At 39.5% G+C, this 19,594-nt stretch overlaps 1 protein-coding gene across 1 annotated transcript in view; it reads right to left on the bottom strand.

Moving 5' to 3' along the window:
- Nucleotides 1-1,731: 1,731 nt before the first annotated feature.
- SLC12A1 (solute carrier family 12 member 1) overlaps nt 1,732-19,594 on the bottom strand; it is a 101,145-nt gene continuing 83,282 nt past the window's right edge. The window contains exons 22-27 of the mRNA XM_025389964.1: nt 18,963-19,094; nt 18,618-18,729; nt 14,676-14,762; nt 6,986-7,121; nt 3,454-3,521; nt 1,732-2,388 (exon numbers count right to left, since the gene is read on the bottom strand). Coding sequence (XP_025245749.1) covers nt 2,253-2,388; nt 3,454-3,521; nt 6,986-7,121; nt 14,676-14,762; nt 18,618-18,729; nt 18,963-19,094 — 671 coding nt within the window. The 3' untranslated portion in view covers nt 1,732-2,252. The remainder of the gene's footprint in view (nt 2,389-3,453; nt 3,522-6,985; nt 7,122-14,675; nt 14,763-18,617; nt 18,730-18,962; nt 19,095-19,594) is intronic.

The raw sequence follows: 19,594 nt of genomic DNA, 5'->3' as shown, positions 1-19,594 counted from the left end.
TGCCCTAACAGCTAGGAGTGCTGTCAGCACACAGACTTTCCCTGCCAGGCCCTTGGGGGTTTGCCTCTGCTGCACAGAGCTGCCCCACGCCCACCCCCTGCCCCAGAGGTCACACCCCTTCCCAACAGCCCCCATGCAATAACTGATAAAAGCAGAGTACAAAAGCCTGGCCCTCTCTGCCCTGCTTGGGACAACTCTCTGTAGGGTCAGCAGAGGCTGTCGTTGGGCCTGCATCCCAGCTCACTGCTTACCTCTGTGTTTCCTGTTTCTTCTCCTCCTTCCCTCAGGTGTTAACCCCCAGGGGATCATGCTAAACTTTGTCTCAGAGTCTGTTTCCCAGGGGACCCAACTTGCAGCAGCCCAGAAAGAAACAAGAGCCAGAACGTCCTGCTAAAGAAGTTGTATTACTTCTCACCTTTCCCAGAGACCCTCAAGTATTTCAGAGAACTGTCAGGCCCACCTGAAGCTGAGTTTAGGCATTTGGATTTCAGTGCTCAAGAGAGAGGGTTTTATCGAGGGCAGAGTTAAGCACAGTGGCCCTGGATTTGGAATAGGGATAACCAGCTGCCTAAGCTTTGCTGATGGTCTCCTTTTTCTCTGGCCATCCTTCTGAACAGAGAGGCTGGGTTAGGAAGTCCTGATCTTGAATCCTAGCTTTAAACAACTGTAGATGAAGCCACTGATTGAAATCTTCAGGCTCACATCTGATATGCCATTGCACCACAATTTTAGTGACTGAAAGTAAAAACATGACCTAGACGCAAGCAATTGAATTTGAGTGCTTTTATTTCAGGTTCATATTTTCCCATATATGTTTTCAGTTAGAATGAACAGTCAAAACATGTCAAGGAGCAAAATCAAGCCATTCATCAGAAAAACAATATTTTCATTGGTTTGTCAATATGATTAAGTATTATAGGTGTACTAACAAAAATGAAAAAAATCAGTATCTGTATGTTCCAAATTTTACAAGTTTTTCAACTTCACATTTTAATTATTCTTTTAAATCCATACAATCACTATAGAAAGTAACTAAATATATGATTCAGGATATATTTCTTAATAAGGGTTTGAAAATTGGTGGCACTTAGTTTTCAAGTACTCATCTATAAAGATTTCATCTGTACTAACCATTTAATTAGAAAAACTATGCAAAGTAATGCTGTAATGGAAATTTCAAAATATTTGATAGGGAGTACAATTAAAGTGTATACGTTGAGAATAGAACATATTTCATTTTATTGGAGTATATGGTGTCTTCTAATCTAGTTAATATACTTTTCAGGCAGCAGCAAATTTAAGCCATATGTTATCAATGATCGCTCAGATCACTTTAAGTATATAATCTGTTACATTAAATAACCTTATTTAGGTAACTGCTTTGAACATTTTGTAGACTCAAGTACTTCTTAAAGTTTTGAGTTATTGATTTTTTTTTTTTTTGAGACGGAGTCTCGCTCTGCCGCCCAGGCTGGAGTGCAATGGCACGATCTCGGCTCACTGCAAGCTCCGCCTCCCGGGTTTACGCCATTCTCCTGCCTCAGCCTCCCAAGTAGCTGGGACTACAGGTGCCCGCCACGTCGCCCGGCTAGTTTTTTGTATTTTTTAGTAGAGACGGGGTTTCACTGTGTCAGCCAAGATGGTCTCGATCTCCTGACCTCGTGATCCGCCCGTCTCGGCCTCCCAAAGTGCTGGGATTACAGGCTTGAGCCACCGTGCCCGGCCGAGTTATTGATTTTTAAATCTGCTTTGTAGGTATAAGCATCTGAGGGGCCAAGCATAATTATATTCTCCAGCCTATTGGTCTTTTCCTTTGATAACCACCTGTGGTTACTATGCCAGCCTGTCAATAAGCATTTATTGAGATCCTGCTGTGGGGCTGAGACCTATACCAGGGCTGAGGAGCAAACACTCTGGAAACAAAAGATTATGTTTGTCTGGAGAAGTTTACAATCACATTGGTGGTTTTCATGAGCATAAGCTAACATGAATTTCCTTGATTTTCGTTTTTATCAACAGCAGTGACAAAAATGTTTTTCTAGGGATAGCGTTGGCTTTGACAACCCCTTAAGCTGAGAAGAGAAAAAAAAGCTCGCATTAACTGATAAAAATCATGCAATGTATGTAGAATCTGGTAGGATCATCTCCAGAGGTTTGCATATCCACAGATCAGATTACAACATAAAGTACTGGAACATGTTTCTTAATTATGCATATACATTAAGGTAAAATGTATTCTAATCTTTCATGTTTTAAGAGTAAAATGTCAAGACATTTTTGTGATTTCCTCTAACTAGTAAGACAGGTGGGAGGTTCTTTGTGAGGATTTCCAACCAAGCCATATACAACAAATCCGATATGGATCCCTTTCTTGCCACTGGAAGACTCCTAATGACATGAAAGAAAAATTTAAAAATGAAAGTGAAAATTACTATAGGTAGTAACAGCACTAATATTTAATAACTGGCAGCTTTAACTTTTAATTTAAATAGTTAAATAACTTAACTATTTAATAACTGGCAGCCTTAACTTTTACCCCACCCCAAGATGAAAGCACCGAAATTATTTTTACTGTAGATAGCAAACTGATGTATTTTTCAGGTAATACTATCTATAAACCAGAAAAACAGGCTTAGGTATTGTAAAGACAAAACAAACATGTACATTTTCACTTTTCTTTAAATAGGGAATTTGATCAGCTAATACCTGCCCCCCTTTTTGGTATAAATGATTTTTTCCAATAATTTAAATATCTTATATTTGGGAAAAACCTCCAAAACCATCTATTGGAATCCTACCACCCAATCCAGGAGACAATTCTACAATGTCTTTGATGGATACTTCACTATGTGAAGATATATTTATCTTTATACATAGAAGTCAATTCGTGAGGTATAAATGTGAAGTACTTGGAGGTTTTCTTGTTTAAATACCAATCTTTAAGTAAACAAACATACATTTTCAGTAGATGCAACCCTAACATTTGTAAGGCTAGAGTGTGAAGAGTGAAAATGGAAATGGCTCTGCCTTTTTCTCCCATCTGGGCCTCTTCCTACACTACAGGGAGCCTCGTGAACCTGCCATGGGCACAGTGGCTCAGGGACACCCACCCAGGGAAGGGGCCCGTGAGCTGTGGTGGCTGACTTGTGGCTGTTACTAGATGGGCACACACCTCTTCAGAAGGCATGGCGGACAGCAAGTCCAAGTGAGGCTCTGATGCTTATGGGCCTGAGGGGTCAAGGTCTCAGGGTGGCACTTATCTTCCTTCACTGTCTAAGAAAGAATCCCACGTGTTCCAAAAAAAAAAAAAAAAAAAAACCACACACACGCACACACACACACACAAAAACAAAACAAAATTCCCACCTGAAGAGTCATAAGCTTTTAAATGGATTAACCCATTAAGCCTAAGATTTATTTCTAATGTTCTTCAATGCCTGCGATGATACTTACAGGACAATGAGATTAGCAGCTCTGGAGTGCTCCTGTAAGAGTTCATTTAGTCGAACTTGGCGGTAACTCTGTGGGCAACATTCAGATTTGTTGAGTACAGTTCTACCAGAATTATGAATGAGAATTTATTTTCTTAAATCATGAACAAGCAGAAAATCTCATCTTAAAAAATGTGTCAAAATTACAATTACTTTTTCAGGCTTAGAAACTTAACGGTGTTTTAAAACCTCGTGAGAAATTTTAGAAATATAAAGAATAAGACACAGTACAAAGATTTTCATTTTGCTATAGTGGCTTATTAAATTCTAGGGAGAGGGGAAGCAAACAACATAGATAATGCCAAAAAGAAGGTGTTTTCTCCTACCCTGGCCTCTTCCTACACTACAAGGAGCCTCATGAACCTGCTATGGGCACAGTGGCATGTGCCCATGCCCAGGCACAGTGGAATGGCCAGTTTGAGGCAATAGGTTTTCTGTTTAAAAAACCTGATTGAATCTTGATGCCAATTTGATACTCTAAGAATATAGATTGTATTCTAGTCTGCCTTTCTTTAAGCTCTCTGAATATTCTGTAAGCAGAGGGGGCTGGCTTCAATTAAAAAGCCACCAAAAGACTCACTTGGAAAAATAACCACTTTGCAGTGATGAGAGTAATATTTACTATTGTATTTCACTGGTTCAGAAACCAAGGCTCAGATGCGTGATTTGCTCAATTATATGATAAAACTTGGTCAGAACTGGGCAGCTTATGACACACAGACTTTATGATGATTCTAGTTCAATCTCTTTTTTTTCACTAAATCTAAAAGGCTTTTAGTGTTTCTTGCTCAAATTTTTCCAAGTTCAGTTCCTAATGTAGTTGATGTAGGGCATGGTGGGCAGTCAGTCCAAGCGAGGCTCTCTGAGGCTCGTGGGCCCCAGGGGTCAGGGTCTCAGGGTGGCCCTTATCTCCCTTCACTGTCCAAAATCCCACATGTTCCAGTAAAATAAAATCCTATCTGAAGAGTTATGAGCTTTTAAATTGATTAACCCATTCATCCTAAGATTTCTCTCTCTCTCTCTTGTTTTTTTAGACAGTGTTTCACTCCTGTCATCCAGACTAGAGTACAGTGGCACGATCTTGGCTCACCTCTGCCCCCTGGGCTCAAGTGATCCTCCTGCCTTAGCCTTCCAAGTAGCTGGGACTACATACATGCTACCTCACCAGGCTAATTTTTATATTTTTTTTGTAGAGGCGGGGTTTCGCTCTGTTAACCAAGCTGGCCTTGAACTCCTGAGCTCAAGCAATCCTCCCACCTTAGCCTCCCAAAGTGCTGGGATTACTCTCTTCCCACACAAGGCAAACGGTTCTTAGACCAAGGAAAATAACTCCTTCCAGCCTCACAGGCCCATTCTATTCTGTAGTCATTTCATAACCTCTTCCATCTAGGTTACAAGGCCGCTAGCCCATCTCTTAGAACCTCTCATTTCCTTTCCAGCGTAGAAATCTACCCTCAAGGAAATCACTTCTCAGTGTTCCATCTGCTATTCTACTACTCCTCAAGGATTGTTCAGGCCCCCTCCCTTTCCTACACATCAAGCTCGGGGATTTGCCCCCACCCAGGACTAGCAAATTGACTTTACTCACATGCCTCGAGTCAGGAAACTAAAACACCTCTTGGTCCGGGTAGACACTTTGACTGGATAGGTAGAGGCCTTTCCCACAGGGTCTGAGAAGGCCACCGTGGTCATTTCTTCCCTTCTGTCAGACATAATTCCTCAGTTTAGCCTTCCCACCTCTATACAGTCCGATAATGGACTGGCCTTTATTAGTCAAATCACCCAAGCAGTTTTTCAGGCTTTTGGTATTCAGTGAAACCTTTATATCCTTTACTGTCCTCAATCTTCAGGAAAAGTAGAACAGACTAACAGTCTTTTAAAAACACACCTCACCAAACTCAGTCACCAACTTAAAAAGGACTAGACAATACTTTTACCACTTTCCCTTCTCAGAATTCCGGCCTGTCCTCGGAATGCTACAGGTTCCAGCCCATTTGAGCTCCTGTGTGGATGCTTCTTTTTATTATGTCCCAGTCTCATTCCAGACACCAGCCCAACTTGAACTGTACCCCAAAAACTTGGGTAGAGCCTAAAAACTCACCAACCAAGCAAGTAATTACGCTGAACCCCCTTAGGTTGTCTCTAATTGGATGTCCTAAGTCCTCCCAATTCTTAGTCCTTTAATACCTGTTTTTTCTCCTTCTCTTATTTGGACCTTGTGTCTTCCGTTTAGTTTTTCAGTTTATACAAAACTGCATCCAGGCCATCACCAATCATTCTATACGACCAATGATCCTTCTAACAACCCCGCAATATCACCTCTTAACACAAAATCTTCCTTCAGCTTAATCTCTCCCACTCGAGGTTCCCATGACGCCCCAATCCTGTTTGAAGCAGCTCTGAGAAACATCGCCCATTATCTCTTCATACCACACCCCAAAAACTTTCACTGCCCCAGCACTTCAACACTATTTTGTTTTATTTCTCTTATTAATATTAGAAGACAGGAATGTCAGGCCTCTGAGCCAAAGCTAAGCCATCATATCCCCTGTGACCTGCATGTACACATCCGGATGGCCGGTTGCTGCCTTAACTGATGACATTCCACCACAAAAGAAGTGAAAATGGCCTGTTCCTGCCTTAACTGATGGCACTACTTTGTGAAATTCCTTTTCCTGGCTCATCCTGGCTGAAAAGCTCCCCCACTGAGCACCTTGTGACCCGCACCCCTGCCCACCAGAGAACAACCCCCTTTGACTGTAATTTTCCTTTACCTACCCAAATCCTATAAAACGGCCCCACCCCTATCTCCCTTCGCTGACTCTCTTTTTGGATTCAGCCCACCTGAACCCAGGTGAAATAAACAGCCTTGTTGCTCACACAAAGCCTGTTTGGTGGTCTCTTCACACGGACGCACATGAAAATCACCAACTTCATTCGGCTCAGGACAGAAGGCACAGATGGGAGCATCTTACTGCACTCTCTAGAAAGGCTCACCATTTTTACATCCATATTACAATGTGTGCTGGATCCAGCTTCCATATTCATTGTTCCAATCACATCATATGTTTCCTCAGATGCCTTTATAAGTTTTTCATAGCCATCTCTTCATCAGTTTAAAATTATTTGTTATTGTGTTAAATTGTGAGTCCATCTAACTTTATCAACTTTGCATACATATTGACTCAAATTATTTTAGGCTGATGGGTCTCTCTCCTGTTCTTTAAAATGAAATTTGAAAGGAGACTTCACAATCTGTGCCAATAACCTATTTTTTAACTTTTAAAATAATTGACCTTATGGGAAAAATGAAACCGTTTTCTAAATAATCATATCCAGTAAATGATTGAAAAGCACTTGAAAAATGCAGAAACCTTGGATCTTGAATAATGACATTTGATAATAAATATATTGCTTCTTTGTCTTTAAATCAACTACTGTTTCCTTTTTCAGCTAGTTAGACAGCAAAAAAATTAAGAAAGACAAGTCCTTACCTTTTCCTTGACTGCTTCCAGTTCTGCATCTGTAATTTTCCATGGAGTTTCTCTTTTTAATTTCTCAGCAGTTGTTAAATCTTTGCAGCTTTCATGGAGACGATATGGTTCAATCATCTCTTCAAAGACTTTCCAGCTAAAATTTGAATTATAAAGGAGGCCTCACAGTGGGAAACTAACTCATTATTTCACAGATACCCCAGGTATGACTGGCTCTGCTGGCTGTGGAATCAGAGCTGAATATCATGCAAATCTTTTAAGAATTATCTTTGCAGGGAATTTACTGTGAGTAAAACCATGGCTACAGTACACCCTCCCTACCCCAGAAAAGGCTTTAGTGTGTTCAATGCCTTGTTAGCCTATTAGGTATTAGATCTTCAATATTATCACACAAACACATAGGTAGTAATTGTTCTGCAAATACATTTTCTGCATCGTGTAGTCAAAGACATAGTTGTAATGTAGATACTTTAGCACACAAATGAGTTTCCACCTGCTTATTGTACAGACTCTATGGGAGAAATTCATCAATTAACGTAGGAAATGGGTATGGCTACCCTCACCCTTAGTCCACATGGCAACTCCCACTCATGGCAGGAGGCCGCTGGCAGGTAGGTGGAGAACAGCAAGGGCTCCCACAAGTTTAATGATTGTAGAACAATTTGGATGCTTTCTGCAAATAATGCTCCCCTTGTCCTTTTGTTGTTTGATGTTGCTGTCTGAGATTTTCAAATGAGTATTATTCAGGTTCATGTTAGGAGAAAGAACAAAAATCAATAATGTTTTAATGCCTAAAAATCTGACACTATGTTAGAACATTTAAAAAGAAATTGCTGAGGAGAAAACTAGCAGCTAAGAGCTACAGAACATTTTAAAAATTACTTATAAGAATCTCATAAGATTTATTTTTAAAAACAATGATACAAAGTAAAACATATTTACGGCAGTAGTTGTCTCTAGTGTGCTACTTTAAGATGATCTCAAGAACAATTTATTTGGTTTTATATAATGTAGCTTAGTTATAATTTAGTAATTTTGGAATGAATAATAATTAGAATCAATATGCTGTTAAGTCAGGAAATGAAAATATGAAGTAATGAGTTCAATTATCTCACCAACTGGCCTGATTTAGGATTTGCAGATAAAAGTGCAGAGATTACAAAGGAGCAGGATTGTCCCTACTAGTGAGCCTTTGTTAAGAGACTGAAAAGATACTTAATGCGTTAGGCTTCTATTGCATTGACTTATTTAGAAAGGTAGGCAAAGACAGGGAAAGAATAAGACTGATAGGCCCTATTATTCTTTCAACTTTGATTTCCTATTTCAACAGTGTCGTGCCTTTAGAGACCTCTGGGAGTGGTCATCACTATGGAAAGGTGCTGGCTTCGGAGAGTAGGATCTGGGTTCTTGCTCCAGCTCTTGCATTGTTCTCCTTGGCCTGGATATTCTAGGCTATAAAAGGGGAGTAACCATGGCTGCTAGAAGGGGAGTAACAATGGCTGCTAGAAACTGGTTTGCGAGTCACTGTGATAATTTGGGTGACAGTGCTCTGAAAAGCATGCAGTGCCTTGGAAAGGCAAGACGTTCACTTTACTCAGCAGCCACAGGATTGACGTTAGCAGGGGAGAGGCTTTCTGTTTAAGCTCTTCATATACTTATTTTGATCAGGATGAGAGTTTCTTTGCAGCTCAACCCAAATTCTTGTTAGAAAGCACAGTACAAAAATAGTTTCCTAAGGAATAGAAGGTGGAGTAGAGGTTGCTGGTTGTCTCCCCAGCAACTGTACTATGTTTTCCTCATTGTAGTTTCAGTGGGAATGACTTCATTGCCAGCATAGACAATCAGCACAACTCTATGTCTTCTTCCAGAGTGATTGGCCAGGTGGGCACATAACATAGGGAAACTTGAACCAATAAGTACCCATTACTATGCTGACCACAGTAATGTCTCAGTGGCTTAGGTTAGTGAAACCTGAAAGGAGCCCTGGACCCTGAGCTCACTAATTTGAGAAGAGACAAACTTTCTCTCCTATGGAACATACATGAGCGAGTGGGTAGTCCTGGTTGCAATTGACAGTCATCTTGTTTTTATAAGTGAAATCCACTTTGATGGATGCTTTTATTAAAAAAAAAAAGTAAAGTAGGGAGACTGAAAGAGAATTAGTCCTTGATTACAAAATTAACCTAGATCAAGCTTAGCCTGAAATCCAAAATATGATTGTATTTTTAAGTTACATATGAAAGTAATTCCTATTGTCTAAATCACTGTGAGTTAAGTTTTCTTTTACTTGCAATTGAAGCATGCTAAGTGACACGGGATGATAACGGGGCTGTATTTGCCCATTTTTGTCTTTGAACACTTACTGCTCCTTCTCTGTGTTCATCTTTGATTTGTCTATCCTTTGGATCATCTTTGAACTGGCTATTTTTCATTCTCTTCGCTAGGGGATCCTGACGTAGCTCAAGATTTCTATTTTGATTCTCATTAAATCTGATTTTTTCCTTATAAGTATTTTTAATTGACTCTAGAATAAGCCAAGTGTTACATGCTATTAAATATAAATAAGAATTCAATTGTTAAAATTAACTGCTGCCTTCCCCATCCTTGTTCCTCATAACAAAGTTTAAAATTTTTAAAATTGCATAATATTTTCCCCCCAAGTCCACATAAAATTTCTTCTCTCAAAGTAATGTACCAATTGTTTCTGGGACTACTCTAGCATCTTTAAACTAAATTACCTACTTAATTGCTTCTAGTTTCTCTTTGATTTCCACATAAAGATTGTTGTCTTTTTGTCCTAAGACTTTTAATTCAGTCTATACAATAAAAAATGGAATTTAAGCACAAGAGCTTTTCAGTTTCTCCTGGCTCAATTATTTTCTCATTAACTTTGCTTTTATACTCCCTTTCACCCTTGCCCTACCATGTTTATAGATAATGTTTCTATGATAAAATTCCTCCATCAAGACTTACTGATGTTTTATGGGTAGTTGAAAGATTTATTAAAGGCAATTTGAGGGCATTTAAAATTAGCCTCCAACATGGAAATCATTGACAAGCTATTTTTGACATATTGTGTATCACCTGGTGACCAAGAAAGAATAGTGATCAGGGGATAGTTGTTAACAGTAGGTAGGAGCTGCCTGGCCAAGGTCCAGGTGGGAGCTGAAATTGAGCCAGTGCTCTATTTTCTAAACGTTAGCTCCTGGGTCTGGGGCTGCATCAGCCCAGAGGAAGAGTTCTCTTTTTCTGATTAGACCATCCAGAGGAGTTGCCTTAATTAAGGTATTACAAATATGCCAGATGCGCTACTAGTGGCCATCTGTGAGATTTACTGAATGACCGTACTGTGTTTTACATTAGGGTTACTTTCAAGTATTGGAACAGCCATTGCCAACATCAGATAGGGACTGTTTTATAAAGTAATATGACATCACTGTGGCAGGAGGCTGAAGAGAAGAGGATGGCTCTTCCAGCACACTCCTTCTGGTGGTCTCCTGTTTCGTCAGCAGGGTATATTGGTCACAAGGATTCTTTTATTTTAGTAAGAATGGATTTTTTTTTCTGCATTTTCCTTAATACCTTGAAACAACAGAGAGAAAACCTCCAAAATTTTGAAAACTAATTGATTTCCTGACAAAAAAAAAATTAATTCTCTTTATTCCAGGATAATGAGGACATGTGACAAACACCAAATGAACACAGTGGACATCAGAAGAGGACATCCTGGGACAAAGGTCAGAGTAGTAAGAAGAAGAGTGTCCAGACTACAAAAAGTATTCAAAGAAAAAAGAGGCTTGGTTAATGGAAGAGGTACATCAGCCTCAGCAATAGGACAGAAAGGATGGCTATGCAGGGTGGTGACCGTGGCAGCTGGACAGACTAGTATGAAAGAAGGAGAAGGATATAAGGACTTGGGTTGAGAAAACTAGACTGACAAGTAAAGAGACAAAGAAATATAGGCACAAATTAGTCAGCAAAACATTGATAATGTCAGCAAACACTGGTAATGCTTAGCTAAGGATAAGACCAACAACCGCAAGGAGAATTTGGCTACAAGATGTGGGTGAGGCCAGGTGTGCTGGCTCATGCCTGTCATTCCAGTACTTTGGGAAGCCGAGGTGGCAGGATCAGTTAAGCCCAGGGGTTTGAGACCAGTCAGGGCAACATAGTGAGACTTTTTCTTTACCAGAAAAAAAGCTGGGGGTAGTGGCTCATGCCTGTAGACCCAGCTACTCAAGAGGCTGAGGCAGGAGGATCTCTTGAGCCCGGAAGTTAGAGGCTACGATGAGCTATGATTGTACCACTGCAACCTAGCCTAGATGACAGTGAGATCCTGTCTCAAAAAAAAAAAAAAAAAAAAAAAAAAAAAAGGTGGATAGTTCATGTTCAGTAGGGCTTATAGGAAATCCAAAGTCAGTAGAAGACACAGTGACTACCCACTAGACAACAGAAAATGGCCCTATCTTGCAGAGCACTGGCCGGCTATGCCCTATTGCTAAGTGGCATGTACTAAGGAATTGTTGGACTTGCTGATATGAAAGAGGATGTATTTCTACCAATTAGAGCCATATGATGAGCTTGTTTGATTATATCACTGCAAATGCCAAAATGCAATGATATAGAGAATGGAAATTCTTTGAATAAAAAGTGGAAGGCTACCAGAGATTACCGTATGACAACCCAGTTAATATCAGAATGTTAATTACATTTGTCAATGAGAATTATGTGTTCTTAGTTTTTCTTATGCATTTATAACTATAGAAATACAAGAATGTAATGCATTAGAGTATGATGTAAAGAAATATCACAAAGTAATAACCAGTTTCACCCTGTCAATTATAGCTTTCTTATCACAGTTAATTTATTTCTTTTCTCTCCCTCTTTTTTTTTTTTTGAGATGGAGTCTCGCTCTGTTGCTAAGGCTATACTGCAATGGTACGATCTCGGCTCACCACAACCTCTACCTCCCGGATCCAAGTGGTTCTCCTGCCTCAGTCTCCCGAGTAGTTTGGATTACAGGCGCCCACCACCACGCTTGGCTAATTTTTGTATTTTTATTAGAGACAGGGTTTTGCCATGTTGGTCAGTCTGGTCTCGAACTCCTGACCTCAGGTGATCTGCCTGCCTCGGCCTCCCAAAGTGCTGGGATTACAGGTATAAGCCACCGTGCCCGGCTCTTTTTTCTTTTCTTTTCTTTTCTTTTTTTTTTTTGAGACAGGGTCTCAAAAAAGAGACTCTTGTCACCCAGCCTGCAGTGCAGTGGGGTGATCATGGCTCACTGTAGCCTTGACATCCCAGGTTCACGTGATCCTCCTGCTTCAGCCTCCCGAGTATCTAGGACTACAGGCATACACCACCAAGCCTGGTGAATTTTTTCTATTTTGGGGGTATGTCGCCCAGGCTCCTCTGGAACTCCTGGGCTCAAGCAATCCTCCTGTCTTGCCCTCCCAAAGTGCCGAGGTTACAGGTGTGAACCACCACGCCTTGCAGTTAAGGTGTTTTGTAAAACCATTTTAACTGACCCACTGCCTTGGAAGGATCATGAGTAACCTCAAAGAATATGAAATTCAAGTTTGTTTGATCAGTAAGAATGCATCTTAAATTGGAATAATTTTCAGTTAGTTATTAAGCTCATATAGAATAGCAATAAATCAAAAGAAGGAAAGAGTCAAGAAGCCTTGAAAAACATGGAATTATAATCCATCAAGAAGTACAAAAGGGGCCGGGTGTGGTGGCTAACACCTGTAATCCCAGCACTTTGGGAGGCTGAGGCAAGCAGATCACAAGGTCAGGAGATTGAGACCATCCTGGTCAACATGGTGAAACCCCGTCTCTACTAAAAAAAAAAAAATACAAAAATTAACTGGGCGTGGTGGTGCGTGCCTGTAATCCTGGCTATTCAGCAGCTGAGTGAGGCAGGAGAATCCCTTGAACCAGGGCGTCAGAGGTTGCAGTGAGCCAAGATGGCACCATTGCACTCCAGCCTGGCAACAGAGCGAGACTCCATTTAAAAAAAAAAACAAAAAAAGAAGTACAAAAGGAAGAAGAAATGACGGTCAACAGAAAAGGGAAGAGATCTGACAGAACCGTGATAATCTAAGCCATTCTGGGACCTTCACATCCCTCTGTATGATTCCTCTTGGAGGCCCCACTCCACACGAAATCAAATGTATTAAATTGCATCTGAGTGCAACAGAAAATATGATTTTAGACTATAAATAATTGAAAACATTTTGTAATTGTTAAATGATAACTCTAAATATTTAATTTAATTTATAATTGGCCATGGTTTCTAAACAATCTTCTTGCACCCTTGCAAACTACTGTGAAGATCTAACCTACAAGTGTTTTCAAATATCAGTGTTGCCAGGTGTGATGGCTCATGCCTGTAATCCCAGCACTTTGGGAGGCTAAGGCGGGCAGATCACTCAAGCTCAGGGGCTTGAGACCAGCCTGGGCAACATGGCGAAAGCCCGTCTCTACCAAAAAATTAACCAGGTGTGGTGGCACGTGCTTGTGGTCCCAGCTACCTAGGAGGCCAAGGTGGGAGAATGACCTGAGTCCAGGAGGCAGAGGTTGTGAGCTGAGATTGCACTGCTACACTCCATCCTGGGTAACAGAGTGAGACCCTGTCTCAAAAAAAAAAAAACCCAAAAATATCATTGTTATAAGCTGAATGCTTGTGTCCCCCCACCCAAATTCATGTGTTGAAGCCCTAACTTCCATGTGATAGTATTTGGAGGTGAAGCCTTTGGGTGGTAATTAGGTTGAGATGAGTTCATGAGGGTAGGTTCCCTATTATAGGATTAGTGCTCTTATAGGAAGGGAAAGAGAGAATTCTTTCCACCATGTGAGGACATAGCAAGGAGGCGGCCATCTGCACACCACCAAGAGGGCCCTCAAAGGAAATTGAGTAAGTTAGCGCCTTGAACTTGGACTTCCCAGAACTTCGCCAGAACTGTGAGAAATAAATGTCTGTTGTTTAATCCACCCAGTCCATGGCATTTTGGTATAGCAGCCTGAGCTGACAAAGACACTAATGGAGTTGATAAATATAACAATTAATGAGGATTAAAATAATGTCACATTTTGAAGATATTTAAATGATTACTTTGATTTTGTCATTTTCTTTTTTTATTTTGGAGCCAATACATTTCTTTTCCAGGCTTCAGATAGTTTTAGACATCCCCGCAAAATTCACAGGCCTTACCTGTTGGGCCTTTAGTGCCTAAAAGCTAAAATGACCCTGGGGAGTTGGTATTGTCCATGTGCCGAGAAGACACGAGCTGTTTCCACATCTTCTCCATCAGAGCTCCCCATCCAGGCTGCTCCATGAGTAACTTTGAATAACAAAACTTGCCCTGATGGCTCTGGTCAGAATAGTATGACCTTGCGCTTCCTGCTACTCTTGCCACCATAGAAACCAAGAACAGGAAGGGCAATTCTAACATACGAACTAATCTGTTTCAACAATTCTCCCTCTCAGGCTTGTCTTCACTGTAAAAGCTTTTCTTCCCTTTAGAATGTACTTGTTAGTTCTGTCATGATTATTTGAAGGCCCTTCTTATTAGATCCCATCAAGAAGTCACTGCAGTAAATACATAACATTTTTACTGTTTGATAATCAACACAAAAGAGAATGAGAGAGTCCATGGGTAATCAATGGATCTTGTTAAATATTTCATACCTCTCTTTGTTTGGCTTAATGTTGATGTCACCAATGATGTGGATGTCTGCAAATTTTATCCTAAATTTGCTCAGAAGGGAAGCCATTCTGAAAATATGAAAGGAAAATACTTCATCATTGCATATTTAACTATTTTCAATCAAAGAGTTTTGTGTTTGAGTTAAGATATCAAAAGCAATCATGTCTTATTTCAGCTTAGCTTTCAGACAGAGGCTTTTTGGTTGGTGTTTGATTTTCATTACAGTACCTGATGAACACATTAAGTGTGGACCAAGCTATTTCACTGAAGGCATAAAGAAATCCCTGTAGGTGCAGACACTGGCAACAGCCAATCCAACCCTGCATTTATGTCACAGGGAACAGAATGCAAATCTGTCCACATTTCTTGTTATTTGAAAGACAGCAAGTCTTAATACTTATGGACTATAATATTGGTGTAATTTTTATAGTTACTGACAAACTACTGACAGTTATCATACAATATATCATAATATGATAAATTATATGATTAATTATACATAAACATATATTATATATAAATTATACAATATATAAACATATTATAACATTGTAAACCATCGTGTATATTATAAAACCTCATATATATAAGCCTTATATGTATATGGCTTATATATATATATATATATATATATGAGGTTTTTTCCTGGCAACTGATAATTTTGATATAATTTCAAAGTTACAGAAAAGTGTTTAAGATAATACAAAGAACTCCCAGATTCACCAGTTGTTTATATTTTGTCCCATTTGATTTACCATTTTGTTTCTCTCTCTTTATATTTATCTATCTATTTACTTCTATCTCTATCTATCTACCTATCTACTCTAATCTTTTAAAGTCAGTTGCAGATATTAGGCACCTTTACCCCTAAATTTTTCAGTGAGCAGTTCCTAAGAACAAGGACAATCTCTTATATAAAGAGAGCACAATTTTTGAAATTGGAAAATTTAACATTGATGCCATATTACCATTTAAGCCACAAAACATTTTCAAATTATACTAATTGTCCCAATAAAATATTGGCAGCTTTAATATAAAATATTATAGACATTATGTTAGTTTCCATGTTAATATGATCCTCCTGAAGTACAATTGAATATATATATTAGTATATACATATCATATTGATTTGATTGAAAAGATATATATGCATATACGTATAATATATATGCAGTCATACACCACATAATAACATTCTGGTCAATGACAGACTGCATGTACGATCGTGGTCCCATAAGATTATAATGAAACTGAAAAATTCCTATCACCTAGTGATGTCCTAATTGTTGTAATAATGGCATAGCACAGCCATTATTCACAGCATTATTCACACGTTTGTGGTGATGCTGGTGTAAACAAACCTACTGCACTGCCAGTCATATAAAAATACAGCACATACAATTGCGTACAGTACATAATACCTGATATGTACTTGATATGCACTTGATAACAATAATAAATGACTGTTACTGGTTATGTGTTTACATACTATACTTTTTATTATTATTTTAGAGTGTACTTCTTCTACTTATTAAAAAAAGTGAACTGTGAAACAGCTTCAGGCAGGTCATCTAGGAGATATTCCAGAGGAAAGCATTGTTATCATAGGAGATGACAGCTCCATGCCTGTTATTGCCCTGGAACACCTTCCAGTGGGATACAAGATGTGGAGGTGGTAGACAGTGATATTGATGATCCTGACCCTGGATAGACCTACCCTAATGTGTGTGTGTGTGTTTCAGTTTTTAACAAAAATATTTAAAAAGAAAAAATAGAAAAAAGCAGGCCGGGCGCGGTGGCTCACGCCTGTAATCCCAGCACTTTGGGAGGCCGAGACGGGCGGGAGATCAAGACCATCCTGGCTAACACGGTGAAACCCTGTCTCTACTAAAAATACAAAAAATTAGCCGGTCGAGGTGGCGGGCGCCTGTAGTCCCAGCTACTCGCGAGACTGAGGCAGGAGAATGGCGTGAACCTGGGAGGCGGAGCTTGCAGTGAGCTGAGATCTGGCCACTGCACTCCAGCCCGGGCGACAGAGCGAAACTCCGCCTCAAAATAAAAAAAAAAAAATAAATGGCCGGGCGCGGTGGCTCAAGCCTGTAATCCCAGCACTTTGGGAGGCTGAGACGGGCGGATCACGAGGTCAGGAGATCGAGACCATCCTGGCTAACACGGTGAAACCCCGTCTCTACTAAAAAATACAAAAAAACTAGCCGGGCGAGGTAGCGGGCGCCTGTAGTCCCAGCTACTCGGGAGGCTGAGGCAGGAGAATGGCGTAAACCCGGGAGGCAGAGCTTGTAGTGAGCTAAGATCCGGCCACTGCACTCCAGCCTGGGTAACAGAGCAAGACTCCGTCTCAAAAAAAAAAAAAAATAAATAAATAAAATAAAATAAAGAAAAAAGCTTATAGAATAAGGATATAAGAAAACACTTTTGCACAGTTGTACAATATGTTTTAAGCTCGGTGTTATTACAAAAGGGTCAAAAGCTTACAAATTATACAGTAAAAAAGTTACAGTAAGATAAGGTTAATTTATTATTAAAGAAAAATATTTTTTATTCTCAGGTCCAGCTTTGAAGAAAAATATTTTTGTATAAATTTTGTGTAGCCCAAGTATGCAGTGTTGATAAAATCTACAGTCGCGTAGTCATGTCCTGGGGCCTCACATTCCCTCACTGATGCACCCAGAGCAACTGCCAGTCCTGCAAGTTCCATTCATGGTAAGTGCCCAGTACAAGTGGACCATTTTTTATCTTTTATGCTGTATTTTTACTATACCGTTTCTATGTTTTGATATACAAATATTTACCACTGTGTTACAGTTGTCTACAGTATTCAGTTCAGATTTGTAGCCTAGAGCAACAGGGTATACCATATAACCTAGGTGTGTAGTAGGTTATACCATCTAGGTTTGTGTAAGTACACTCTGATGTTTGCACAATATGAAATTGCCTGACACATTTCTCAGAATGTAACAATGTAGCAATTTATAACTATATGTGTGTCTGTGTGTGTGTATGGGTATATATATATGTATACCACATTCACAGCACAATACATCCTAAGAGGGAAGAGAAAATATTAAAAATTACTCAATAAAGCCTGTCATTATTTTGTGATTTCTGGAAGTGCTGGTTCCAGGAAGGACTCGGAGCTTAGTCCCTCAGTGCCATGAGGGACTAAGTGCTGAAGGTGGTTTTCTGAATTTCCACCAGAGACCTCTAGATGTGTCATGTTCTCAGCATGCTTATTCTTCTCACACCTGGCATCAGCTCTCAATGGCTACATTAATGAGAAAGATACAGACTTACACTGTGGGATTTTTTTTTTTTTAAATTTAAATTAGAAGAGCTCTCTACAGTCATCCCTTTAAACTCTTTCAAACTACAAAGGAGAAACTGGGGACCCAGATGTATATGGCAACTGTTGCAAAGTCCTACAGCTCCTTGATGGCAGAGCTGGGGCTAGAACCCAGGTGCAGCCTCTCCATTTAGTTCTCTTTTACATATGCTGTGCTAAGAGTGACTGCCATGAATTAGGAGGTTTGAATTCCCACAGAAAAAGCAACTGGACCCGAATTTCATTCAGGCTCTTCTTTTCTTGGATGCCTTTACTGGTCAGAACAAAATAAGCATTATATGAGATAATGAAGCTCCTACTCAGGACTTGCGATGAGGCTTCTGTGGCACCTTCCTTTTGGAAAGCATTTGTGACAGAAGATAAGAGGTCTTGCTTGAAGACAGTGATCAGGAAAAATATGAAAATAATTTACTGACCAGAAAACCAAGTAAACACGAGGCCTATCCTGGTGACTTTGTCTTTAAGTCTACTGTGTCTCAGAGACACTTAAAGTTATTAAAATGAAAGCATTAAAGCAACAAACCTCTGAAATGACCTAACATGTGGGTGGTAAACTACTTACGCAATTTTTTCTTCTTCAATGCGGTTGATCTTTCCTCCGACATAGATCCTTAATTTACAGTCTTTCCATTTTTTTCTGAGAGTCAAGATATAGGGAATGAGAAGTGTTAACCCTGGAATAAAGAGTGAATTATGACACGATGAGTATATCTAAATGGGAGGAAATGAATAGCTTTATATCTTTATTCATTCCCACACTGATAGCTCTTAATTAAGTTACAATCTTTGGAGAACACAGAAACATTATTCTTTAACCAGCATTGTTCCCATATACCTTCTCATGCAGTTTGTTAAGTTGATCAAGATAGAAATTCTTGTCCCTAGTGTATTTTCTGAAAGTTTTTACCTCCGTCATCAAACAACCACCAAACATCAATTGTGCCTTTTTCTTGTTTCTTTTTAAATTGAGTGCTGGCTTCCACCAGTTTCTGGTTGAACTCTCCCACATGCATCGACTGGATTGTGTTAATGCTGCCATCTGAAATGAAGGAGGAATTGATGCATCTGTTTGCTTCTGAGGGCAGAAGCAAAATAACTTTCCAATCAATCTACTGATGAAAATAGAGAAAAGGTCACAGATTCGTGTTTATTATACCTAAAATAAATAGCGACTCTATTCTTCAAAAGGCAGAGATAAAAGTCCAATCCCAGAATAATTTAGACCACCTTCAATAGTTAAATAAAATATTGACAGTCAATAGTTAAGTAAAACAGCTTTATGATTATAGTTTTTATTAAAAAACAATGGGTTTTTTCAGACCTTTAGCAATCTGTCTCAGAGTGGAGTTATTATTGAGGCATGCAGCAATGCTACTAGCCAGAAATCCCCATTTCCCCAAATCTCAGATATAAATCAACTTAATAGTATTAATATTTTTATATTTACTTCACATGTGGTAAGTGGTTTTCTGGAAATAAGCTATAGAATCAGAAATATCCTTTCATTAAGGAATTGATGTGTGAAGCACTACTTTGGTT

Source organism: Theropithecus gelada, chromosome 7a (assembly GCF_003255815.1).
Source record: "Theropithecus gelada isolate Dixy chromosome 7a, Tgel_1.0, whole genome shotgun sequence".
Taxonomy (NCBI): domain Eukaryota; kingdom Metazoa; phylum Chordata; class Mammalia; order Primates; family Cercopithecidae; genus Theropithecus; species Theropithecus gelada.
This window is presented reverse-complemented; position numbering and strand designations above follow the sequence as displayed.